Source organism: Pristiophorus japonicus, chromosome 2, assembly GCF_044704955.1.
Source record: "Pristiophorus japonicus isolate sPriJap1 chromosome 2, sPriJap1.hap1, whole genome shotgun sequence".
NCBI classification, from domain to species: domain Eukaryota; kingdom Metazoa; phylum Chordata; class Chondrichthyes; family Pristiophoridae; genus Pristiophorus; species Pristiophorus japonicus.
This window is the reverse complement of record NC_091978.1, coordinates 229,465,558-229,488,900: the sequence shown is the minus strand read 5'-3', so window position 1 is coordinate 229,488,900 and position 23,343 is coordinate 229,465,558. Positions and strand designations below refer to the sequence as shown.

At 44.0% G+C, this 23,343-nt stretch overlaps 1 protein-coding gene across 4 annotated transcripts in view; it reads right to left on the bottom strand.

Annotated features, from left to right (window-relative positions):
- mapk10 (mitogen-activated protein kinase 10) overlaps nt 1-22,312 on the bottom strand; it is a 573,858-nt gene extending 551,546 nt beyond the window's left edge. For 2 of the 4 annotated variants that reach the window (XM_070871055.1, XM_070871058.1), the window contains exon 1: nt 22,081-22,312. In XM_070871055.1, coding sequence (XP_070727156.1) covers nt 22,081-22,083 — 3 coding nt within the window. In that variant the 5' untranslated portion in view covers nt 22,084-22,312. The remainder of the gene's footprint in view (nt 1-22,080) is intronic. The other 2 variants (XM_070871056.1, XM_070871059.1) reach the window with 1 other exon arrangement.
- Nucleotides 22,313-23,343: the final 1,031 nt, after the last annotated feature.

The window sequence follows — 23,343 nt, the reverse complement described above, 5'->3', positions numbered from 1 at the left end:
CCTCAATAGCAAGAATGTCCTTCCTCAAGTTAGGAGACCAAAACTGTACACAATACTCCAGGTGTGGCCTCACCAAGGCCCTGTACAACTGTAGTAACACCTCCCTGCCCCTGTACTCAAATCCCCTCGCTATGAAGGCCAACATGCCATTTGCTTTCTTAACTGCCTGCTGTACCTGCAATGACTGATGTACCATGACACCCAGGTCTCGTTGCACCTCCCATTTTCCTAATCTGTCACCATTCAGATAATAGTCTGTCTCTCTGTTTTTACCACCAAAGTGGATAACCTCACATTTATCCACATTATACTTCATTTGCCATGCATTTGCCCACTCACCTAACCTATCCAAGTCACTCTGCAGCCTCATAGCATCCTCCTCGCAGGTCACACTGCCACCCAACTTAGTGTCATCTCTCCTGGGAGAGGCAAAAAGCAGATAAAAACCCAGGCCAATTTAGAGAGAAAAAATCTGGGAAAATTCCTCTCCCACTCATCCAGGCGATCGACACTAGTCCAGGAGATCACCCTGGCTGTATTCTATTCCCTGCAGTACTTACCATCATATCTGTGCCGTCCAACAAAAGATAATCAAGTCTAATCCCAATTACCAGCTCTAGGTCCGTAACCTTGCAGATTACTGCACTTTAAGTGCCCATCCAACCATCTCTTAAAAGTGGTGAGGGTTTCTGCATCCACCACTCTTCCAGGCAGCGAGTTCCAGATCCCCACAACCCTCTGCGTAAAGAAGCCCCCCCTCAAATCCCCTCTAAACCTTAAACCAACCACCTTAAAACTATGCCCCCTCATAATAGATCCCTCCACCAATGGAAATAGACCCTTACTATCCACTATGTCCAGGCCCCTCAATATTTTGTACACCTCGATGAGGTCTCCTCTCAATCTCCTCTGTTCCAATGAGAACAAACCCAGCCTATCCAATCTACCCCCATAACTAAGATTCTCCATTCCGGGCAGCATCCTAGTAAATCTCCTCTGCACCCTCTCTAGTGCAATCACGTCCTTCCTATAATACGGCGACCAGAACTGCACGCATTACTCCAGTTGTAGCCTAACTAAAGTATTATACAATTTAAGCATAACCTCCCTGCTCTTATGCCTCGGCCAATAAAGGCAAGCATTCCGTACGCCTTCTAAACCACCTTATCCATCTGGCCTGCTACTTGCAGGGATCTGTGGACAAGCACTCCAAGGTCCCTTTGTTCAGCTACACTATTAAATGGCCTACCACTTAATGTGTATTCCCTTTCCTTATTAGCCCTCCCAAAGTGCATCACCTTACAATTCTCTGAATTAAGTTCCATTTGCCACTGCTCTGCCCACCTGACCAGTAGATTAATATCTTCCTGAAGCCCATGACTTTCCTCTTCATTATCAACCACACAGCCAATTTTAGTGTCGTCTGCAAACTTCTGAATCATACTCCCTATATTCAAATCTAAAATCATTGATATATATCACAAAAAGCAAGGGACCCAGTACTGAGCCCTGCGGAACCCCACTGGAAACATCCTTCCAGTCACAAAAACATCCATCAATCATTACCCTTTGGTTACGACCTCCAAGCCAATTTTGGATCCAACTTGCCACTTTGCCCTGTATCCCATGGGCTTTAACCTTCATGACCAGTCTACCATGTGGGACCTTATCAAAAGCTTTGCTAAAGTCCATTTATACTACATCGTACACACTACCCTCATCGACCCTCTTAGTTACCTCATTAAAAAATTTAATCAGGTTAGTCAAACATGATCTTCCCTTAACAAATCCATGCTGACTGACCCTAATTAATCCTTGTCTTTCCAAAGGCAGATTTATCCTATCTTTCAGGACTTTTTCTAATAATTTTCCCACCACTGAGGTTACGCTGACAGGCATGTAATTACTCGGCCTATTCCTTTTTCCCTTCTTAAACAAGGGTACTATATTAGCAGTCTTCCAATCCTCCAGCACCATGCCCAGATCCAAAGAGGACTGGAAAATGATGGTCAAGGCCTCTACTATTTCCTCTTTTACTTCGCTCAACAGCATGGGATGCATTTCATCTGGGCCTGGGGATTTATCTACTTTCAAAGCTGCTAAACCCCTTAATACTTCCTCTCTCATTATATTTATTTCATCCAGAATATCACATTCCGCCACGATAGCAGTATCTGTATTACCCCTTTCCTTTGTGAAAACAGATGCAAAGTATTCATTAAGAACCCGACCAACGTTTTCCGCCTCAACACAAAGATTACCCTCTTGGTCTCTAATAGGCCCTACCCTTTCTTTAGTTCCCCTCTTACTCTTAATATATTTATAGAACATCTTAGGGTTTTCCTTAATTTTACTGGCCAAGAATTTCTCGTGCTCTCTCTTAGCATTCCTAATATCCTTCTTAATTTTGCCTCTTAACTTTCTATGTTCCTCTAAAGATTCTAAAGTATTTAGCCGTTGGGATATGAAATAAGCATCCCTTTTTTTCTTAATCCTCCCCTGTAAGTCCCAAGACATCCAGGGGGCTCTAGAATTATTTTGCCGAGCCTTTTTCTTTAAGGGCACATGTTTGGCCTGAGCCTTAGTTAAGCTGCCTGTCATCCCTACAAATGCACAGGCAGTTCGCTGAAATCAATTTAATGAAGCTTGACTATCAAAATGATTCGAGCCTCCAACAAAGTTCATTGGGTAGGTGGCGGGATTGCTCTGCCTAGTGTCCACCCAATGAATAGGGTCACACAAATCCTGACCCCACTGCGTCAAATCCTTGAGACATTTTGACATGGTAAGACATATATGGGGTAAAAATTCGGGTCATCTGTGCCTCCTGATGCTAACAACTTTTCACCCGGGCGCGGCGGTGCTAACGACTCTCCCAAAATTCAGCGGGAGTTTAGCGGCAGCGCTAACCGGTAGCGCTCTGCTCCTGATGTCATCATCGTGCGCAGTGACCCGTTTTCGCCCCAGAGCGGTTGCGCTCCATGTGGCTGCCACGTGCGATGTCCGCACCAGCTTTGCGGGGCACATTCCGGGGTTTAGGCTGCTCGTGGGGTGAAAATTAAAGGGGAGGCGCAACGTTGACATTTTTTTAAATGGCCACATTACCGGTTGCGGCCTTGCCATCTTCAAATCGCGGGTTCCGTGCCGCAATGTTGTAGCCCGGCACTCCACTCCACGGCAGCCCACTCCGCTGTGGTGTAGTGGTGGTCCCTTCTCACTAATGCAGTCCACAGCGATCCCTCCCCTTTAATGAAAAGGGAAGGCCCTGTGCTTACACCAGTGCTACAAGCCTCTCCACGTAGCTTTGGAAAATTCCAAAACATTAGCGCTCTAGTCCCGCCCCTGAGAGGAAGTGGAGCACGAGACTTTTGCTCCACTTCCTCTCGGGGGCAGTAAGCCCAATTTAGCTGCCGGGGTGGGACTTCTGCGCCTGTTGCAGGAAGTCCTGCCTCACAGCTGTATGCAATTTTGCCCCGATAGTATATAAATGCTATTATTCATAGCAGCAGATGTCATCGTACTAACAATGTATGGTGATGCTACAAATTGTCAAATGATTTGCCGAGAACAAATTCTACAGTTTTTGCATTAGTACGTAAACAATACCTAATATGCCAGAGCTCAGGGATGTCACATAGCGTTAGAGCAAAAGAATGCTGAATAAACATTACTTTTCTCACAGAAAATACTCCGAGATTCTGTCTGTTCGGTGTATCCTTTACAGGGTTTTATGCGCCTTTTCTGAAGGCTCTGATCTTAACATATTGCACCTCTTCAGATGTCGTGTTGGCAGCGACAGCCAAATAATTATTAATTGGGATTTAGCTGCAAATAGCAGAATCAAACAAAGAGTCCAACAAGGATCCAGAAGCTATTTTGTTGTTACATTGCTATTCCCAGCTGCCTTAGAGATGTCATACGTCTTTGTTGAAGTACATCACTTCAGTGCACAGGTCAGTGAACCCGTCGTCATCTAGAATGCTGCAGAGGTAGATTTACTTTCAGAGGCTGTCTCCTGCACCGCATCCTTTATAGCTCCAGCCACAGCCAATATATTCTGCCTTAGTGAACTAACATTTTTTATTGCTGCACATCATTACACTAAAAGTATGGTCATTTGTCTATTTTTTAACTTTTAACGAGTAGGTTATGAATTTCTATTTGTTTTCTCACCAATTAGATGGGATATTAAACAGATCTGAGTAATATAAAAGCACCTCTGCTTACGAGCTAGAGATCCCTGTAAACAAACAGTGGGCTGAGTGGTGTTACATATTCCACTGATGTTCTGTACAGATGGCTTCTAGTGGAGGCTGGGCATTTTCCTGCATGGATGGGGGAAAACAAATCAGTAGAGGATGAGACTGGGGAATTAATAATGGAGAACAGGGAAATGGCAGAGACTTTGAACAAATATTTTGCATTGGTCTTCATGGTAGAAGACACTAAAAACATCCCAACAGTGGATAATCAAGGGGCTATAGGGAGGGAGGAACTAAATACAATCACTATCACTAATGAAGTAGTACTCGGTAAAATAATGGGATTAAAGGCGGACAAGTCCCCTGGACCTGATGGCTTACATCCTAAGGTCTTAAAAGAAGTGGCTGCAGAGATAGTGGATGCATTGGTTGTAATCTACCAAAATTCCCTGGATTCTGGGGCGGTCCCAGCGGATTGGAAAACCTATTTAAAAAAGGAGGCAGACAAAAAGCAGGAAACTATAGACCAGTTAGCCTGACATTTGTCATTGGGAAAAAACTGGAGTCCATTATTAAGGAAGCAGTAGCAGGACATTTGGCAAAGCTTGATTCAATCAAGCAGAGTCAGCATGGTTTTATGAAAGGGAAATCATGTTTGACAAATTTTCTGAAGTTCTTTGAGAATGTAACGAGCAGGGTAGATAAGGGGGAACCAGTGGATGTGGTGTATTTGGATTTCCAGAAGGCATTCGAAAAGGTGCCACATAAAAGGTTACTGCACAAGATAAAAGTTCACAGGGTTGGGGGTAATATTTTAGCATGGATAGGGGATTGGCTCACTAACAGAAAACAGAGAGTCGGGATAAATGGGTCATTTCCAGGTTGACAAACACTGACCAGTGGAGTGCCACAGGGATCGGTGCTGGGACCTCAGCTATTTACAATCTATATTAATGACTTGGATGAAGGGACTGAGTGAAATGTAGCCAAATTTGCTGATGATACAAAGATGGGTGGTAAAGCAAATTGTGAGGAGGACACAGGAAATCTGCAAAGGGATATAGACAGGCTAAGTGAGTGGGCAAAAAATTGGCTGATGGAGTATAATGTGGGAAACTGTGAGGTTATCTATTTTGGCAGAAATAGTATATTTGGTATAATAGTAAACAAATTATAATTTAAATGGAGAAAAATTGCAAAGTGCTGCAGTACAGAGGGACCGTGGGGTCCTTGCGCATGAAACACAAAAAGTTACTATGTAGGTACAGCAAGTAATCCGGAAGGCAAATGGAATGTTGGCCTTTTTGCAAGGGGGATAGAGTATAAAAGCAGAGAAGTCCTGCTACACTGTACAGGGTATTGGTAAGACCACACCTGGAGTACTGCGTGCAGTTTTGGTCTTCGTATTTAAGGAAGGATATACTTGCATTGGAGGCTGTTCAGAGAAGGTTCACTAGCTTGATTCCGGTGATGAGGGCGTTGATGGATAGGTTGAGTAGGTTGGGCCTGTACTCATTGGAGTTCAGCAAAATGAGAGGTAATCTTATTGAAATTTATAAGGTGGATGCAGAGAGGATATTTCCACTCATAGTCTCAGAATAAGGGGCCACCCATTTAAAACTGTGATGAGGAGGAATTTCCTCTCAGATGAAAGGATGCAAAATTCACGAGAACCCCCCCAGTGTTTGGGCTCATTCGAAAGGAAATTTAATTTGGGACTATCTACCAGAAAGTTTGAAATCCTAAAGTGTTTATGGAAGAAACTACGAACTTTAATCGAATTTTGGACTTTTAAAAGATAAATTCAAGGCTGTGGGCGGGCCTAAAGAACTAACAGGAGACAACTTGATTATTGGAATTGTCTGGGTGTTGGGACTAAGTAACTTGTCTGGAGAAATGGGTATTCGAGAATCCTTCTCCACAAGAGACATTAACATCACAACAAATAACCCAGAGATAACCAACCATCAACCTGAATCTGGAAAACCATTTCAGCATATACATCACAAAGAGGCCCAATCCAGCCTGTATGCGAAAAACTAAGCACAAAAGGACATTGCGATTACCAAGCTAATATTTCCATCAGGAAACAGTTTTCGAACATCAACCCAGCCAAAACATATTAACTTTTAATGAGCCCGCCAAAATATTACAAAGAGTCAAGCCCGCCAAATTTAAACAAAGAATTCTGAACTGATTCGGCGCCAAGATTAGAACAACTCAAACCGTATAACTGGTCCCCTGCTTCAACAGAGGGTATGCCACACTACGCCTAGTACCATACTACGCTTGTGTCATCAAGACAAGGAGAGAAACCAACGCGACAGTTGTAAACTAACTTCTCCAGCCTCGAAGTCCTGAAGTCCTGAAGGAAGAAAGAACATCACCATCACGGCAGCAACCGACCACAGCCAACGTGGTAACAACAGAAAACCACCGCAATCGAACAAACTCAATACAAAACTCCAACGGGAAGAAACCGAAGAATCGAAAAGTTTCCACTCTACAATCTAAGGCCTGACTACCAACAGGTGAAAACATTACCTAAAGAGACTTTGAACCTATTTTTAACGAAGAAAACCAGGTACTTACCCCATAGATCCAAAACACGCCTTACCGCATCAGCGGACTCAACCCAACTGAAGATTGCGCAGTAACAAGTCTTCTCCTACGTTCAGGGTATGGCAAGCAGAACCTACAGATTTCAACGAAACCCGAAATCGCGAACTACCACTAACTGACCAGAAAGGATTGGTAAGCATAGTCCCTGCCTGCCCTGGAGTCTAACCTAGCTAGAATTAGGTATTGGGAGGTGGGAGGTATAATTTACTGTAACCCCCTTTGAATGTGCAATGTATTTTCCTTTGTTAGAGTGATTATAAGTTTGACATTGTATTTTCCTTGTATTATTCTTTATTAGAGTGATAAGAAGTTTGACATTGTATTTTCTTGGCTGTAATAAAATCAAAGTTCTTTTGCATCAAACCAGTGTCCTCTGCACTTTGTCACATTCCCCAAATAAATCCAGAGTCTAGAACCCAAGGGAATGGGAGCGATTCGAACCGCTCAAGTTGGTCAGAGGTGAACCTGACCCCCAGGACCACGCCCTTACACAGAGGGTTGTAAATCTATGGAATTTTCTGCCCCCGAGAGCTGTGAAGGCTGGGTCAATGAATATATTTAAGGCGGAGATAGACAGATTTTTGAGCGATAAAGGAGTAAAGGGTTATGGAGAGCAGGCAGGGAAGTGGAGCTGAGTCCATGATCAGATCACCCATGATCTTATTGAATGGCGGAGCAGGCTCGAGGGGCCAAATGGCCTACTCCTGCTCCTATTTCTTATGTTCTTATGTAGAAGTGTTTCCAGGCTACTGCCCTGTACCTCCTAATGGATATCTCGGAGGGGTACTGGCAGGGACCTGGGAGCAGGTCATCTGTTATCTTGGTCGTAATTAGTTCATGGCCTAGAGAAAGTGAGGTGGACTGAGGATCAATAAAAATATCAGTCAGTATAGAGCAACAAAGGTATGAGCAATCCTTCCACAGAATCATTCCTAGCATACGTTAACACCTTTGGAATAGGAGGGAAGAAAATTAGAAGGAACAAAAAAAACATTTGAAACTTCTTTGTTGCCACTTTTGATTTTCTGCTGGGACCACTTGCTGTTCAAAGAATCACTGATTTATGAACCCAGAATTCATGGTAACAACGATCATTTAATGTTTTATGTGTTGAATTTAATGTGAGTTTTTTAGCAAAATGTACAGCTCGCTACATTTTCTAGTCTTCTGGACAAGCAAGTCGAAGTCTCCAGATCACAACGATTAGTGGTTATTTGGGGAAATAATAGAAAAATGCAAAGGCAAGGATGAAACAAATACCTCTTACACTGTGCTTTCTTATTAATGGAATTCTGGCAGAAACAACACAAACTGACAGCTAAAGGGTTTACTTCATTGGTGCTAAGAACTGCATAGGAAAATCCCAACGTAGAATTTTATGTGAAAGTAATTTTATGTGAAATTTTATGTGAAAGGCCCAAGTTTCCACACGATAAAAAACGGGCGCCCCTCTGAGCCTAAAACAGCGCCGGAAAAAAAACGCGCGATTCTGGAGCGCTTTGCAGCTCCTTGTCTGTTTGGCGCGGCGCCCAGGGGGGCGGAGCCTACACTCGCGCCGATTTTGTAAGTGGGAGGGGGCGGGTACCATTTAAATTAGTTTTTTCCTGCCGGCAACGCTGCGCGTGCGCATTGGAGCGTTCGCGCACGCGCAGTGTGAAGGAAACATTGGCACTCGGCCATTTTTGTAGTTCTTTGTAGCTGTTTAATTTTTGAACATTTTTTAATAAAAGCATATTGCCATCAGCACTGAGGCTTCTTGCAACCTTCTCACTGTCTCCTTCCCCCCCCTCCCGCTCCGCAGGAACAAACGGCTGTTTCCTTCCCCACCCCCCGCGGGAATGAACGGCTGTCTCCTCCTCCTCCCCCCCTCCCCCCCCCGCTCCGCGGGAACGAACGGCTGTCTCCTCCTCCTCCCCCCCTCCCCCCCCCGCTCCGCGGGAACGAACGGCTGTTTTCTTCCCCACCCCCCGCGGGAATGAACGCCTGCAGCATTCTCCGTGGCTGAAGCACTTTCACACAGGTAGGAAGATGGTTTATTTAATCTTTTCTTTGCTTATAAATGTTTATTCAGGTTGGATTTATTTGTATAATATTTGTAGAAGTATAAATAAGGATTTATTGTAGAATTTAATGAGTTCCCTTCCCCCCCCCCTCCCCCCCACCTCGTTCTGGACGCCTAATTTGTAACCTGCGCCTGATTTTTTAATGTGTAGAACAGGTTTTTTCAGTTCTACAAAAATCTTCACTTGCTCCATTCTAAGTTAGTTTGGAGTACGTTTTCACTGTGGAAACTTTGAAATCAGGCGTCAGTGGCCGGACACGCCCCCTTTTGAAGAAAAAATTCTGTTCCAAAGTAGAACTGTTCTACCTGACTAGAACTGCAGAAAAAAAATGTGGAGAATTGCGATTTCTAAGATAGTCCGTTCTCCACCAGTTGCCCCAAAAAATCAGGCGCAAGTCATGTGGAAACTTGGGCCCATTATGCCTGGTGGTGGCCATTGGAACAGATTCTGGAGCCGAAATTCAGTAACTCACGAAAGCTGGCACTCCTCCCGACTTTTTGGGGCTATTAACGCAAAAATCTTTTCAGCGGTGGCCCGATCAATTTTCAGCTCAAAAAGTAGAAAAATGTGTTCCAGCGCTAAGGAGCTCTCCAAAGTGCAGTTTGCAGCAGTTGGCTCTGTTAATTGAAGAGGAATCCCCACAGAAACATTCATCATGCTGTGAATGTGTTGCTAATGAGTCAGCTGCTCCCTGGCCTTCCTAAAGGTCAGGATTTACAGCTCGGCCCTGAGAAAGGAAGGAGCTGACTTTGAGGATGGCTGGTGTGAGAGGGCAAGCCACTTCACAGATGCCGAGCTGGACACCATTATGCAAGGTGTAGAGGGCAGGAAGAGACTGCTGTTCCTGGACATGGGGAGACCATAGAAACATAGAAACATAGAAAATAGGAGCAGTACTAGGCTATTCGGCCCTTCGAGTCTGTACCGCCATTCAATATGATCACAGCTGACCCTCTATCTCAACACCATATTCCTGCTTTTTCCCCATACCCCTTGATGCCTTTTGTTTCTAGAAATCTATCTATCTCCCTCTTAAATATATTCAGTGATTGACCTCCACAGCCTTTTGTGGTAGAGAATTCCACAGGTTCACCACCCTCTGAGTGAAAACATTTCTCCTCATCTCGGTCCTAAATTTCTTACCCCGTATCCTGAGACTGTGACCCCTGGCGGGTGCACTGTCAAAAAAAGCTTCACTTTTTAAACCTGAATATGGGTGGCATCGGTGCGCACAGTACAGCGGCCAAAAACTTTAGCGTGGCTTCAATCGGCCGATTTCGTGGAAGTGGAAGTGCTCACCGCTGAAAAAAACCCCTGCGCTGAATATGCGTAGGGGGCGCCAATACAGCAGAATGCATCGGCCAAGCGATTTTGCCAATTGGCCACGGAAGACCCGCGGAAACGGTCCCTCCTGGGACACTGAATTTCGGCCCCTCTGTTTCCACAGCATGCTGCCAGTATGAAGCCCTCTTGTAGTTGTCAAGCTTGTAGAACCGTCAAGCGAGGTCATTGGAATTTGGGCTTCTTCTGCATAATGGCAGCAGTCCTGATAATATATAATATACATATCAAGCCTGTAGGAGCATTTGGGAACTGATGGAGCCTATGTCCTCAAAAATGGTTGTCCTGGAGTTTCCAGGAATCAACGGTCAATCTCCAGGACACTGCTGCGTGCAGCCCGAGAGAAAAATCACAGGGGCATTCAAAACAAATGGTGTGTTGTTTCCATATTCTGGCCTAAGAACAGATCGAGTTGTTTGAGTACTAGAATTGGGGCCCACATGGGGTGAAGGCTGTGGCAGCACCCCTAAAGACTGAGATAGCAATTTTTAAAATTGGGTCTCTTTTAAAGGGGGCCGTGATGTATGTATATCTACCTTCTAGTGAGTCCCATACCACTCCTCCACGGAATTGGCACCACTTGCTACAGTTTGCAGCCTCTGGTGGAAAGAGGGATATCCGAGATGTGCCCCTAGCAGTGGGGCCCATGCCCGGTTCAAGAAACTGCCCTCTGACCCACCAACTCTGGCGGAGTCAGCAATAGTTGTCCCAGACATGCAACTCCCAGCACTTAAGTCAGGATATGCCTCCACCCCTGCCGATGTTGGGCCTCTATCTTTTTTTTTCATGTCCAGCAACTAAGAATACAATGGTGGGGGGTACTTTAAGAACATAAGAGCATAAGAAATAGGAGCAGGAGTAGGCCATACAGCGCCTCGAGCCTGCTCCGCCATTTAATACAATCATGGCTGATCCGATCTTGGACTCAGGTCCACTTCCCTGCCCGCTCCCCATAACCCCTTATTCCCCTATTGGTTAAGAAACTGTCTATTTCTGTCTTAAATGTATTCAATGACGCAGCTTTCTGGGGAACAATTGCATGATATAAAAGTTAGATTGAATGATGAATAAAGGTGGGTGTTACAATCCCTCTCTCGACTTTCCCAAAACTTTTTGTGCACTTCAACTTTTACCAAACAACGATAGTTAGTTATGGTTCCTCAAAAATCTTTTCTTACCTTCCATAGATCCAAATTGTGGGCACTGCACCTGAACACCATCACTCTTTCTCAGAAAAAAATGAAAACTTTCAAAAGCAGGATATGCTAGCACGTGTCCAGAATGTGTTTTTTGTAGAGTGCAGAGCTCCTTATTCAAGAACTAAGCCAGGCAAATTTCAGGTAAAAAAAATAGTACCTTATCTACCTTTCTAATCCCTATACTTGTTTATGAGTTTTAAAGTCTAGCAGAATTTCACTCACTGATGTCTGATGTTTATTTTTCCTTTAATTCAATGGCTTTCCTCCATTAAACCCAATAGCAACCTTTAATTCACAGTACAATGGGTTGAAATTACACTGTGCAATATTAGTAACGCATCAATATTTAAAATAAATGGGTTAACACCTTCAATAAAACAGTGGATAAAAGATCATACAAATGTTATAAATATCACGTAGTACAGTTCCAACTCACTTAATATGAGCAAATAGAATCTAAAACTTTCTATACCAACCAGGAAAAGACAACCATCTTTGTCTCATTGAAAACAATAGGAATTTATGAAATTGTTGTGAGTTAATGGCCCTGAGAGTCAGGAGCGCCCATCTTTGGCTGTGCGGTGGGGCGCAGGGCACGATACCTGCGCCAGAGTGGAAAGTTTAAACATTGGGCCTCAGACCTCATTAACATCAAGCCAGTGTGGTGGGAGGAGCGCTTTGGTAAAGACATAGGCAAGATTGGGTGTGTGCAGCAGCGGGGAGAGAACAGGCCTTGAGGAGGGAACAGTTCGAGTTGCCAACACTCCAGGATTGCCCTGGAGTCTCCAGGAATGAAAGATCTGTTATGTATGCAAACCTCACCAATGTGAAGACTTGCCAGCAGGGGGCACATCTGTGGGAGACCTAAGGGTCACCTGTACACCCTGGCAAGCAGGTATAAAAGGCAATCCACCATGCTGCTTCCTCACTTTGGAGTTACATTAAAGAGACCAAGGTCACAATGGTTTGAGCTTACAACACAGCCTTGTGGAGTTATTCAGAACATAATAATTGGCAACGATTTACAGATCATGAAATTTCACGTGGTAATGGCTGCCTTTGGTATTCTTGAGAGATTTGTTGAGGGTGATGATTGGGAAGCCTTTGTTGAGTGTCACTTCCAGTACTTCGTGGCCAATGAACTGGACACAGCGGAGATGGCGGTCAAGCGCACGGCAATTCTCCTCAACATATGTGGGTCTTCGATATGTGGCCTCGTCAAAAATCTGCTGGAACCGGTCAAACCAACGGACAAGACTTAGATAGAGCTGTGCACGCTAGTTCGGGAACACCTCAAGCCGAAGGAGAGCATCCTAAGGCCAGGTATCGCTTTTACACGCACCATCGCTCCGAGGGTCGTGGCGAGCTTTGTCGCCGACCTAAGATGCCTTGCGGGACAGTGTGAATTTGCCGGATCTTTGGGGGAAATGTTGCGGGACTTTTTCGTGCTTGGAATCGGCCACGAGGTCATTCTTCACAAACTGCTGTCTGTCGAATCCCTAGATCTGAGCAAGGCCATCACGATAGCCCAGGCTTTCATATCCACGAGCGACAACACGGAACAGATATCTTCACAGCATCGAAGCTCACCGGCAAGTACTATGCATAAAATAATGCCTTCAGCAGGTTGAACTGTACATGGCAGGGCCTACACGACCACAGAGGCCAGGCCCAGGGTGACTCAGAGGCCGCTGTGGGGTGTGAATGCGTATCCATTAACACCATGTTGGTGCTGCGGGGGCAGTCATGGAACCCATCGATGTCAATTCAAGCACTACGTGTGCAAAGGCTGTGAAACAATGGGGCACCTCCAGCGAATGTGCAAACAACCTCTGACTCACCATGTGGCAGAGGACGACCGATCCAGCGTGGATCACGCTGAACAAGCAGGAGAGGCAACTCAACCTGAGGATGAAGAGGAAGTGTATGGGGTACACACCTTCACCACCTAAAGCCTTCCGGTAATGTTCTCCGTGGAATTGGACACGGGGGCGAGTCAATCAATCATGAGCCAGAAGGCTTTTGAGAAACCGTGGGGCAACAAGGCACAGAGGCCAAAACTGAGCCCGATTCAAACAACGGTGCGCACTTACACCAAAGAACTCATATCTATTATCGGCAGTGCGGCAGTGAAAGTATCGTACGACGGTATGGTGCATGATTTACCACTATGGATTGTACCAAGCGATAGCCCAATGCTCTTCGGCAGAAGCTGGCTAGGAAAGATCTGATGGAACTGGGACGACATCAAAGCACTGTCTTCAATGGATGACGCCTCGTGCGCCCAGGTGCTAAACAAATTCCCGGCATTATTTGAGACAGCCACTGGCAACTTCACAAGCGCCAAGTTGCAGATCTACCTTGTTCCTGGGGCATGACCCGTTCATCACAAGGCCCGAGCAGTCCCATATATAATGCGAGAGAAAGTCGAGATTGTGCTGGACAGACTTCAACGAGAGGAATCATATCGCTAGTCGAGATCAACAAGTGTGCCAGTCCAATCGTGCCGGTGCTAAAGAGTGGTGGGACGGTCAGAATCTGCGGGGACTACAAGGTAACGATCAACTGAGTCTCGTTACAGGACCAGTACCCACTACCCAAAGCAAATGACCTGTTCGCAACGCTAGCAGGGGGAAAGTCATTCACCAAGCTAGATCTAACCTCTACTTATATGACACAGGAGCTGGCTGAAACGTCAAAGAAATTGACATGCATCAACACGCACAAAGGACTGTTCATGTATCACAAATGCCCCTTTGGGATTCGCTCGACTGTGGCCATCTTCCAGAGGAACATGGAGAGTCTGCTGAAATCGGTTCCCTGCACCGTGGTGTTCCAAGACGACATCTTGATCACGGATCGCAACACCAACGAACACTTGCACAACCTGGAAGAGGTTCTAAAGCGACTGGACTGAGTGGGACTCAGGCTGAAACGCTCCAAGTGTGTTTTCCTGGCGGCAGAGGTCGAATTTTTGGGGAGAAAGATTGCGGCAGATGGCATCAGATCCACGGACACCAAGGCAGAGGCCATCAAGAATGCACCCAGACCACAGAATGCGATGGAGCCGCGTTCGTTCCTGGGACTCCTCAACTATTTTGGTAACTTTCTACCGGGGTTGAGCACTTTGCTGGAACCCTTGCATTTATTGCTACGCAAGGGTGACAACTCGGTCTGGGGTAAATCTCAAGAGGCAGCCTTTAATAAGGCCAGAAACTTGCTATGCTCTAACAAGTTACTTGTGTTGTATGACCCATGTAAACGTTTAGTACTAGCTTATGATGCGTCATCATACGGGTTCGGTTGTGTGTTACAGCAAACCAATGTGTCAGGCAAACTGCCACCGGTTGCTTATGCGTCCAGAAGTTTATCTAAGGCTGAAAGAGCCTACAGTATGGTTGATAAAGAAGCATTAGCATGTGTATACGGGGTTAAGAAACTGCACCAATACCTATTTGGTCTCCGATTCGAGCTCAAAACCGACCACAAACCGCTTAATTCACTGCTCTCAGAAAGCAAAGGTATCAACACCAATGCTTCGTCCCGCATCCAAAGATGGGCATTAACATTGTCTGCGTATGACTATGTAATCCGCCACAGGCCAGGCACTGAGAACTGTGCTGATGCCCTCAGTCGGCTACCATTGCCCACCACCGGGGTGGAAATGGCGCAATCCACAGACTTGTTTCTGGTAATGGATACTTTTGAGAGCGAGGGGTCACCAGTCACGGCTCGCCAGATCAGGACCTGGACTAGCCAAGACCCTGTGCTATCACTAGGAAAAAGCTGCATCCTTAATGGGAGCTGGTCGGCAGTTCCCAGGGAAATGCAAGATGAAATTAAGCCGTTCCACCAACGTAAGGATGAATTGTCCATCCAATCGGATTGTCTCCTATGGGGGAATCACATGGTTTTGCCAAAAAAAGGCAGGGAAACATTTATACGCGACCTACACAGTACCCACCCAGGCATAGTCATGATGAAGGTTATCGCCAGTCGCACATTTGGTGGCCCGGCATTGATTCCAAAAAAAACAAGCCTGAAGGCTCGGTGTCTCCATACAGGGAGCATTCGTAATAAGGTGGATGAATTAACTGTGCAGATAGCTGTTAACGGAAATGATGTAATTAGGATTACGGAGACATGGCTCTAGGGTGACAAAGGCTGGGAACTCAACATCCAGGGGTATTCAATATTCAGGAAGGATAGACAGAAAGGAAAAGGAGGTGAGGTAGCGTTGCTGGTTAAAGAGGAGATTAACGCAATAGTAAGGAAGGACATTAACTTCGATGATGTGCAATCTGCATGGTGACTTTAATCTGCATATAGATTGAGCTAACCAAACTGGAAGCAATACGGTGGAGGAGGATTTCCTGGAGTGTATAAGGGATGGTTTTCTAGACCAATATGTCAAGGAACCAACTATAGAGACCTGGCATTCCTAGACTGGGTGTTGTGTAATGAGAGAGGATTAATTAGCAATCTTGTTATGCGAGGCCCCTTGGGGAAGAGTGACCATAATATGGTAGAATTCTTCATTAAGATGGAGAGTGACACAGTTAATTCAGAGACAAGAGTCCTGAACTTAAAGAAAGGTAACTTCGATGGTATGACTCATGAATTGGCTAGGATAGACTGGCGAATTATACTTAAAGGGTTGGTGGTGGATAGGCAATGGCAGACATTTAAAGATCACATGGATGAACTTCAACAATTGCACATCCCTATCTGGCGTAAAAATAAAATGGGAAAGGTGGCTCAACCATGGCCAACAAGGGAAATTAGGGATAGTGTTAAATCCAAGGAAGAGGCATATAAATTGGCCAGAAAAAGCAGCAATCCTGAGGACTGGGAGAAATTTAGAATTCAGCAGAGGAGGACAAAGAGTTTAATTCGGAGGGGGAAAATAGAGTATGAGAGCAAGCTTGCAGGGAACATAAAAACTGACTGCACAAGCTTCTATAGATATGTGAAGAGAAAAATATTAGTGAAGACAAATGTAGGTTCCTTGCAGTCAAAATCAGGTGAATTTATAATGGGGATCAAAGAAATGGCAGACCAATTGAACAAATACTTTGGTTCTGTCTTCACTAAGGAAGACACAAATAACCTTCCGGAAATACTAGGGGACCGAGGGTCTAGCGAGAAGGAGGAACTGAAGGTAATCCTTATTAGTCAGGAAATTGTGTTGGAAAAATTGATGGGATTGAAGGCCGATAAATCCCCAGGGCCTGATAGTCTGCATCCCAGAGTAATTAAGGAAGTGGCCCTGGAAATAATGGATGCATTGGTGGTCATTTTCCAACATTCTATAAACTCTGGATCAGTTCCTATGGATTGGAGGGTAGCTAATGTAACTCCACTTTTTAAAAAAGGAGGGAGAGAGAAAACAGGGAATGATAGACCAGTTAGCCTGACATTGGTAGTGGGGAAAATGTTGGAACCAATTATTAAAGATGTAATAGCAGCGCATTTGGAAAGCAGTGACAGGATCGGTCCAAGTCAGCATGGATTTATGAAAGGGAAATCATGCTTGACAAATCTTCTCGAATTTTCTGAGAATGTAACTAGTAGATAGGACAAGGGTGAACCAATGGATGTGGTGTATTTGGACTTTCAAAAGGCTTTTGACAAGGTCCCACATCAGAGATTAGTGTGCAAAATTAAAGCACATGGTATTGGGGGTAATGTATTGACGTGGATAGAGAACTGGTTGGCAGACAGGAAGCAAAGAGTAGGAATAAACAGGTCCTTCTTAGAATGGCAGGCAGTGACTCATGGGGTACCGCAAGGTTCAGTGCTGGGACCCCAGCTATTTACAATATACATTAATGATTTAGACGAAGGAATTGAATATAATATCTCCAAGTTTGCAGATGACACTAAGCTGGGTGGCTGTGTGAGCTGTGAGGAGGATGCTAAGAGGTTGCAGAATGACTTGGACAGGTTAGGTGAGTGGGCAAATGCATGGCAGATGCAGTATAATGTAGATAAATGTGAGGTTATCCACTCTGGTGGTAAAAACAGAAGGTCTGATTATTTTCTGAATGGTGACAGATTGGTAAAGGGGGAGATGCAACGAGACCTGGGTGTCATGGTACATCAGTCATTGAAAGTTGTCATGCAGGTACAGCAGGCGGTGAAGAAGGCAAATGGCATGTTGGCCTCCATAGCAAGAGGATTTGAGTATAGGAGCAGTGGGGTCTTACTGCAGTTGTACAGGGCCTTGGTGAGGCCACATCTTGAACATTGTGTACAGTTTTCATCTCCTAATCTGAGGAAGGACATTCTTGCTATTGAAGGAGTGCAGCGAAGGTTCACCAGACTGTTTCCCGGGATGGCAGGACTGACATATGAAGAAAGACTGGATCGACTAGGCTTATATTCTCTGGAATTTAGAAGAATGAGAGGGGATCTCATAGAAACATATAAAATTCTGACAGGATTGAACAGGTTAGATGCAGGAAGAATGTTCCCGATGTTGGGAAAATCCAGAACCAGGGTCATAATCTAAGGGTAAGGGGTAAGCCATTTAGGACCGAGATGAGAAGAAACTTCTTCACTCAGAGAATTGTGAACCTGTGGAATTCTCTACCACAGAAAGTTGTTGAGGCCAGTTCGTTAGATATATTCAAAAAGGAGTTAGATGTAGCCCTTATGGCTAAAGGGATCAAGGGGTATGGAGAGAACGCAGGAATGGGGTACTAACATTGCAAAATGATCAGCCATGAACATATTGAATGCTGGTGCAGGCTCGAAGGGCCGAATGGCCTACTCCTGCACCTATTTTCTATGTTTCTATGTACACCAATGCAACACTTGCTCACAGTTGAGCAACGCCAGGGCCAGGGAGGCCCCACTGAACCTGTGGTCATGGCCCCCCAAACCGTTGTCCAGGGTCCTCGTAGATTTTGCGGGCCCTTTTCTTGGAAAAATGTTTCTAGTAGCAGTGGACACTTACTCTAAATGGGTTGAATGTATAATAATGACATCATGTATGTGCACTGCAACCATTGAAAGCCTCAGGACCATGTTCACCACCCATGGTTTGCCCAACGTCCTTGTTAGTGACAATGGACCGTGTTTCACCAGCTCAGAATTCAACGAGTTCATGACCCGCAATGGCATTAAGCATGTCAGGTCTGTCCCATTTAAGTCCGCATCCAATGGTCAAGCGGAATGGGCAGTCCAAACCATCAAGCAGAGCTTGAAACGCGTAACAGATGGCTCCTTGCAGACTCAATTATCTCGGGTCCTGCTCAGCTATCGGACATGCCCCCACTCACTCACCGGGGTTCCCCCTGCAGAATTATTAATGAAGAGAGCACTCAAAACCAGGCTCTCTTTAGTCCAACCGGATCTCAATGATCAGGTAGAAACCCCGGCGGCACCAGCATAATGTGTACCACGATCGCACGGCTGTATCGCGTGAGATTGAGGTTAATGACCTGGTGTTTGTTCTTAATTACGGTCATGGTCCCAAGTGGATTGCTGCCACTGTTTTAGCCAAGGAAGGGAATAGAGTGTTTGTTGTTAAACTGTTGAAAGGGCAAACGTGCAGAAAGCACTTGTCTCAGACCAAACGGCGATTCACTGACAACCAAGAACAGTTTGAAGAAGACTTTACCATCTATGATCCACCAACACACACCCAACTAGCAATCGACCTCGCTGTCAACCACGAGGATGAACCCACCATGCCCGACAATCCGATCAGATCAGCCGCGCTGCCGTGCAGCAATGATCCGACTAACTCACCCATGCCAGGACTTCAACTCAGGCGATCGACCCAGGAATGCAGAGCGCCAGATCGCCTCAACCTGTAAATAACTTGTACATAAGACTTTGTGGGGGGGGGGGGAGTGATATTATGTATGCAAACCTCATCGATGTCTAAGATTTACCACCAGGGGGCACACCTGTGGGAGACCTAAGGGTCACCTGTGCACCCTGGGCAAGCTGGTATAAAAGGCAATCAACATCACTTTTGAGTTACATTAAAGAGACCAAGCTCACAATCCAACCAGAGTTGGTAATCCTAGCTCCACATTCCACTAAGTATGAGGGTCTTCCTACCAGTTAGCATCACATGCTGTTTTGCAAGCTGGACCATAATTTACATAAATTATTCTGTGATTAAAATGTTCCAACATACGCTTCTGCCATGAACGCAGCTACCTTTTCCAATATGGCGGGTGACACACTTTCGACCGGAAATTCGAGTGCTCTTCCTGCCCACCATATTTGGAGGCTTAGCACCCGAAAAATGGGCACTGCGTGGCCAAATGTCTCAGCCAATGTATTTTGGTCAATTAGAAAGACAATCTGTCAATGGCATACAGAGCTATTCGCAAAAATGTGCCCCTGTAGAAAACAAATAACCGTGGTCCTTGTTGGGGGAGCTGAAAGATTCAAAGCCAATCATAATAATTAATGTTACAATTTCACAACTTCACATTATTTGACATCTGTCTATTCAAATCTGTGCAGAAGGTGTTAAAAAGGAAATGTGTTCAACATTCTCCATTGCTGGATTTCTAACAGAACAGATGGTAAAAATTCAGAGTCAGATTTTATTAAAATGTAATAGTGAGTTTGAAAAGTATGGGACATCTGTTCTCCTACTATTAAAATAAGCAAAATCCATAATGATTACTGTTACTCTTTCCCTTTATGCATCACTGCACAGTTTGATGGCATAATTTTAGAAATTTGATATTGTAAAAGTGATTTTTTTATTGCAATCGTTGCTTTTTATAGTATACATCAATCTTGTAGGAGCGAGCCTTTGTCTGAGTGGTAGTATCCCTTCCTCTGAGTAAGAAGGTACAGAGTTCTGACCGCACTCCAAACAGTCCCAGTGAGCAGAGCTCCGGCTCTGAATTCTAGATTGACATCCGGTGAGATACTCGCATCCGGAGGCTGTAAGTCCGCCCCCCATCCCCACCATCATATGGGTCATGGGAGCCCAGAAAACCACCCCATCAGCTGTTGTAAAGATGGTTATGGCCATAGAAGCAGTGTTCCAGGCATAGCCTGTGGACTATTAAGCAGCCTGTGAATCCTTCCCCACTTCACACTCGTCTAGTTTGAAGATATGACAAAAAAAAATCAATTTTGTTATAAACCAAAGGTCATGAATCCAGCTGCAATATTTTTGCAGTAAAATATACTGCAGTATTACACAACTATCAAATTACACCATCAACAAATTCAGCAATTTGATCATGTTACATGGAATTGAATAGGAAAATATATTAACATCTGCTAAAAATAAACATGATTCTTTATTACATTTTAAAAGTTTTTCGATTTTGTGTGCATCCTTCTTTATACTGGTACCTAAATAGGAACTGCACTCTGTATTTAATCCTGGAAATCTATGGACTGATATTTTTTTCAATGTACATGCAGAAATTAAATCACATTGAAGTGGTCTGAAAATGGCTAACGGTGTGTCTAACTTTGTGTTACAGCAGAGACTAGAAACTTTGTACACTCAGTGTACATTCTACATCATACATGTATCCCAGAACATGACTCCCCATACCCACAATTATTACATTTAGAGAAAAAAAGAAAATAGATTATTAGACTGCAAGGTGTCTATCCTTCAGCTCTGGGTAATCAAATGCGCAAGAACTTAATAGATTACAATTTAAAACAGAGTACAAAGACCTCTGCTGAATCTGTATAAAAAGACACCATCACAATCTCGAAACAAGCTAGGTGTATATCCATATTTGGTCACCATCATATGCAATATTTGCATATACCTATCTCTCTGGAGATTTTCACAGAGAGAAATCACAACACCCTCACTGAACAAAATGCCTTCCTCTACAATAATCAAGAATGCACCCCAGGTAGTTGCTGCCTCTCTATCAGTACCAGTCTATTGTTATCAACACGCTCAAAGGGAAATTGGTAATAACAGTGTTCCCAAATGATGTGATAAAGAAAATGATCTGGATAGTCATATTGACAAATAGGTTTAATGCAAAATGTTCAGTAACACCATACAGGTCTCACAGTCCTCGTAATCTTAGCAGGAAGAGAGTACTGAAGTCTCGCTGGAACAAAATGCTTCCATTTCTCCTGTAACATATGCTGACTTGCCTAATCACGGGATTGATTAAAAATGTTAATCAAAGCAGTTATCACGATCTAAGATTTCCATTAATTCAAAGAACTCCATAGATCCTAATCCCATTCACTGATATCAAAACTTGCTGATTCATCACTAAATCATTTTAAAACAATCAGTTGGCTATATATACACTGCCAAAGGCAAGAAAGGTGTAAAATGTCTCTTTCCTACAATTCGCAGAATATTAATTTCACTTTTATTAAATCTCACTGCAACATGAGTTTACTCCTTCAAACATCAACCTACAATAATCATTGTTTGCATGCAATATTCATTCCAAGATTTTTATATTTTTTGCTCATATATATTTGTATTTTTCTGATAAGAGTCAGCTACCAGATGGATGCATATCAATGAGAGAGAAAAGGCAACATCCAACTGCACTTGCTGGGATGCTTTCCTCTTGGAATTCTAGCAGCCTACTTCATTAACCTTTGCTGCAATCAATATTCATCACCCCACCCTTAGCAGGTTAGCACACTGCATCAGCATCAACCACCTACCATTCCGTGCCAACTGAAGAGAATCCTGGTACGGCAACAGTCCACTGCAATCTGGATTCAAAACATTTTGCTTTTCACGAAAGGAAAACAAAACAAAAAAGATACACAATGGAATGGAGAGGACGCACAGAAAGAGAGAGAGAGAAGAAAGCTGCTGGAGAGGAGAGAGACTTTGCTGAATCACCGCCTTCACCCGTGTTAAACCATTGTGCAGTCCAATGCTGGCTGTACCACTGTGGAACCTACCAGATGAGACAGACAGAGGGCCTGGGGAATAGGTTGCTACGGCAACTGAAAGGAGCACACATGACGTCAAAACTCACAGAAGCCTCGGGGTGGGAGGAGACTTTCATATCTGCATCTATCTCTTGGTGAATCATATGCTTCCAGTAATTACTTATTTAGAAGCCAATGCAAAACAGTTTATCCGATACACTGTCACTTACAACATAAAGGATGCAGATATAGCAAGCAATAATTCATGCAGAGAGTGCACAGATGCTGCTCAGGCCACATTCTATTTATTCCAATAGTCTTTTAAACATGCAGAATAATAATTTTGTCTCTGAAATATTGTAGGAGAACAAAAAAGAATGCATGTTAGTTCACAATAATTATTCATTATATACTGCACAGATATATAATGCATATTTACCCTATACAAATTATCTGAACATAGTATCATCATAATAACATTTTGTTACTTCTTGAGTTATTCTTTAAAATATTCATACAGTTCTCTTGGACAACAATGGCAGGAAGTGGCACCTCCCCCACTCACATATTCTAACACACATTTTCACACACAGATTCACACACATCCATCCATCTTTAACTCTTTGAGGGCTCGAGTGCTGTATTATTGCTGCATTAGTGCTGTACGTATCTGGAAAACACCAGCCAATGTCCTTTTTCATTGTCTCTATCATGGACTTAATGGATTGAAATTCAGTGCTTTAGGGTTAACGCTCTGTGTAATATTCATTAGCGAATCGGGCTATCACATTCAATATAAGAGTTGTTCCTAAATTCAAACACCTAAGGCAAATGTACAGTTCACACAGTATTTTGCAAGAGAGAAGGTGACTTTGGTGACACAGTTAATTATTAATATTTTAATTTAGTGTAACCTCAGCTAATCTATTTTCAAAATTGTTCATATTGTAAAACCAGAATAAATTAGCATTAATATTCTTAAATTTTAAAAAGAACAGTTAAGCTAATACCAATAAATAATTAAAATTATCAACTCAAGTACAGCTC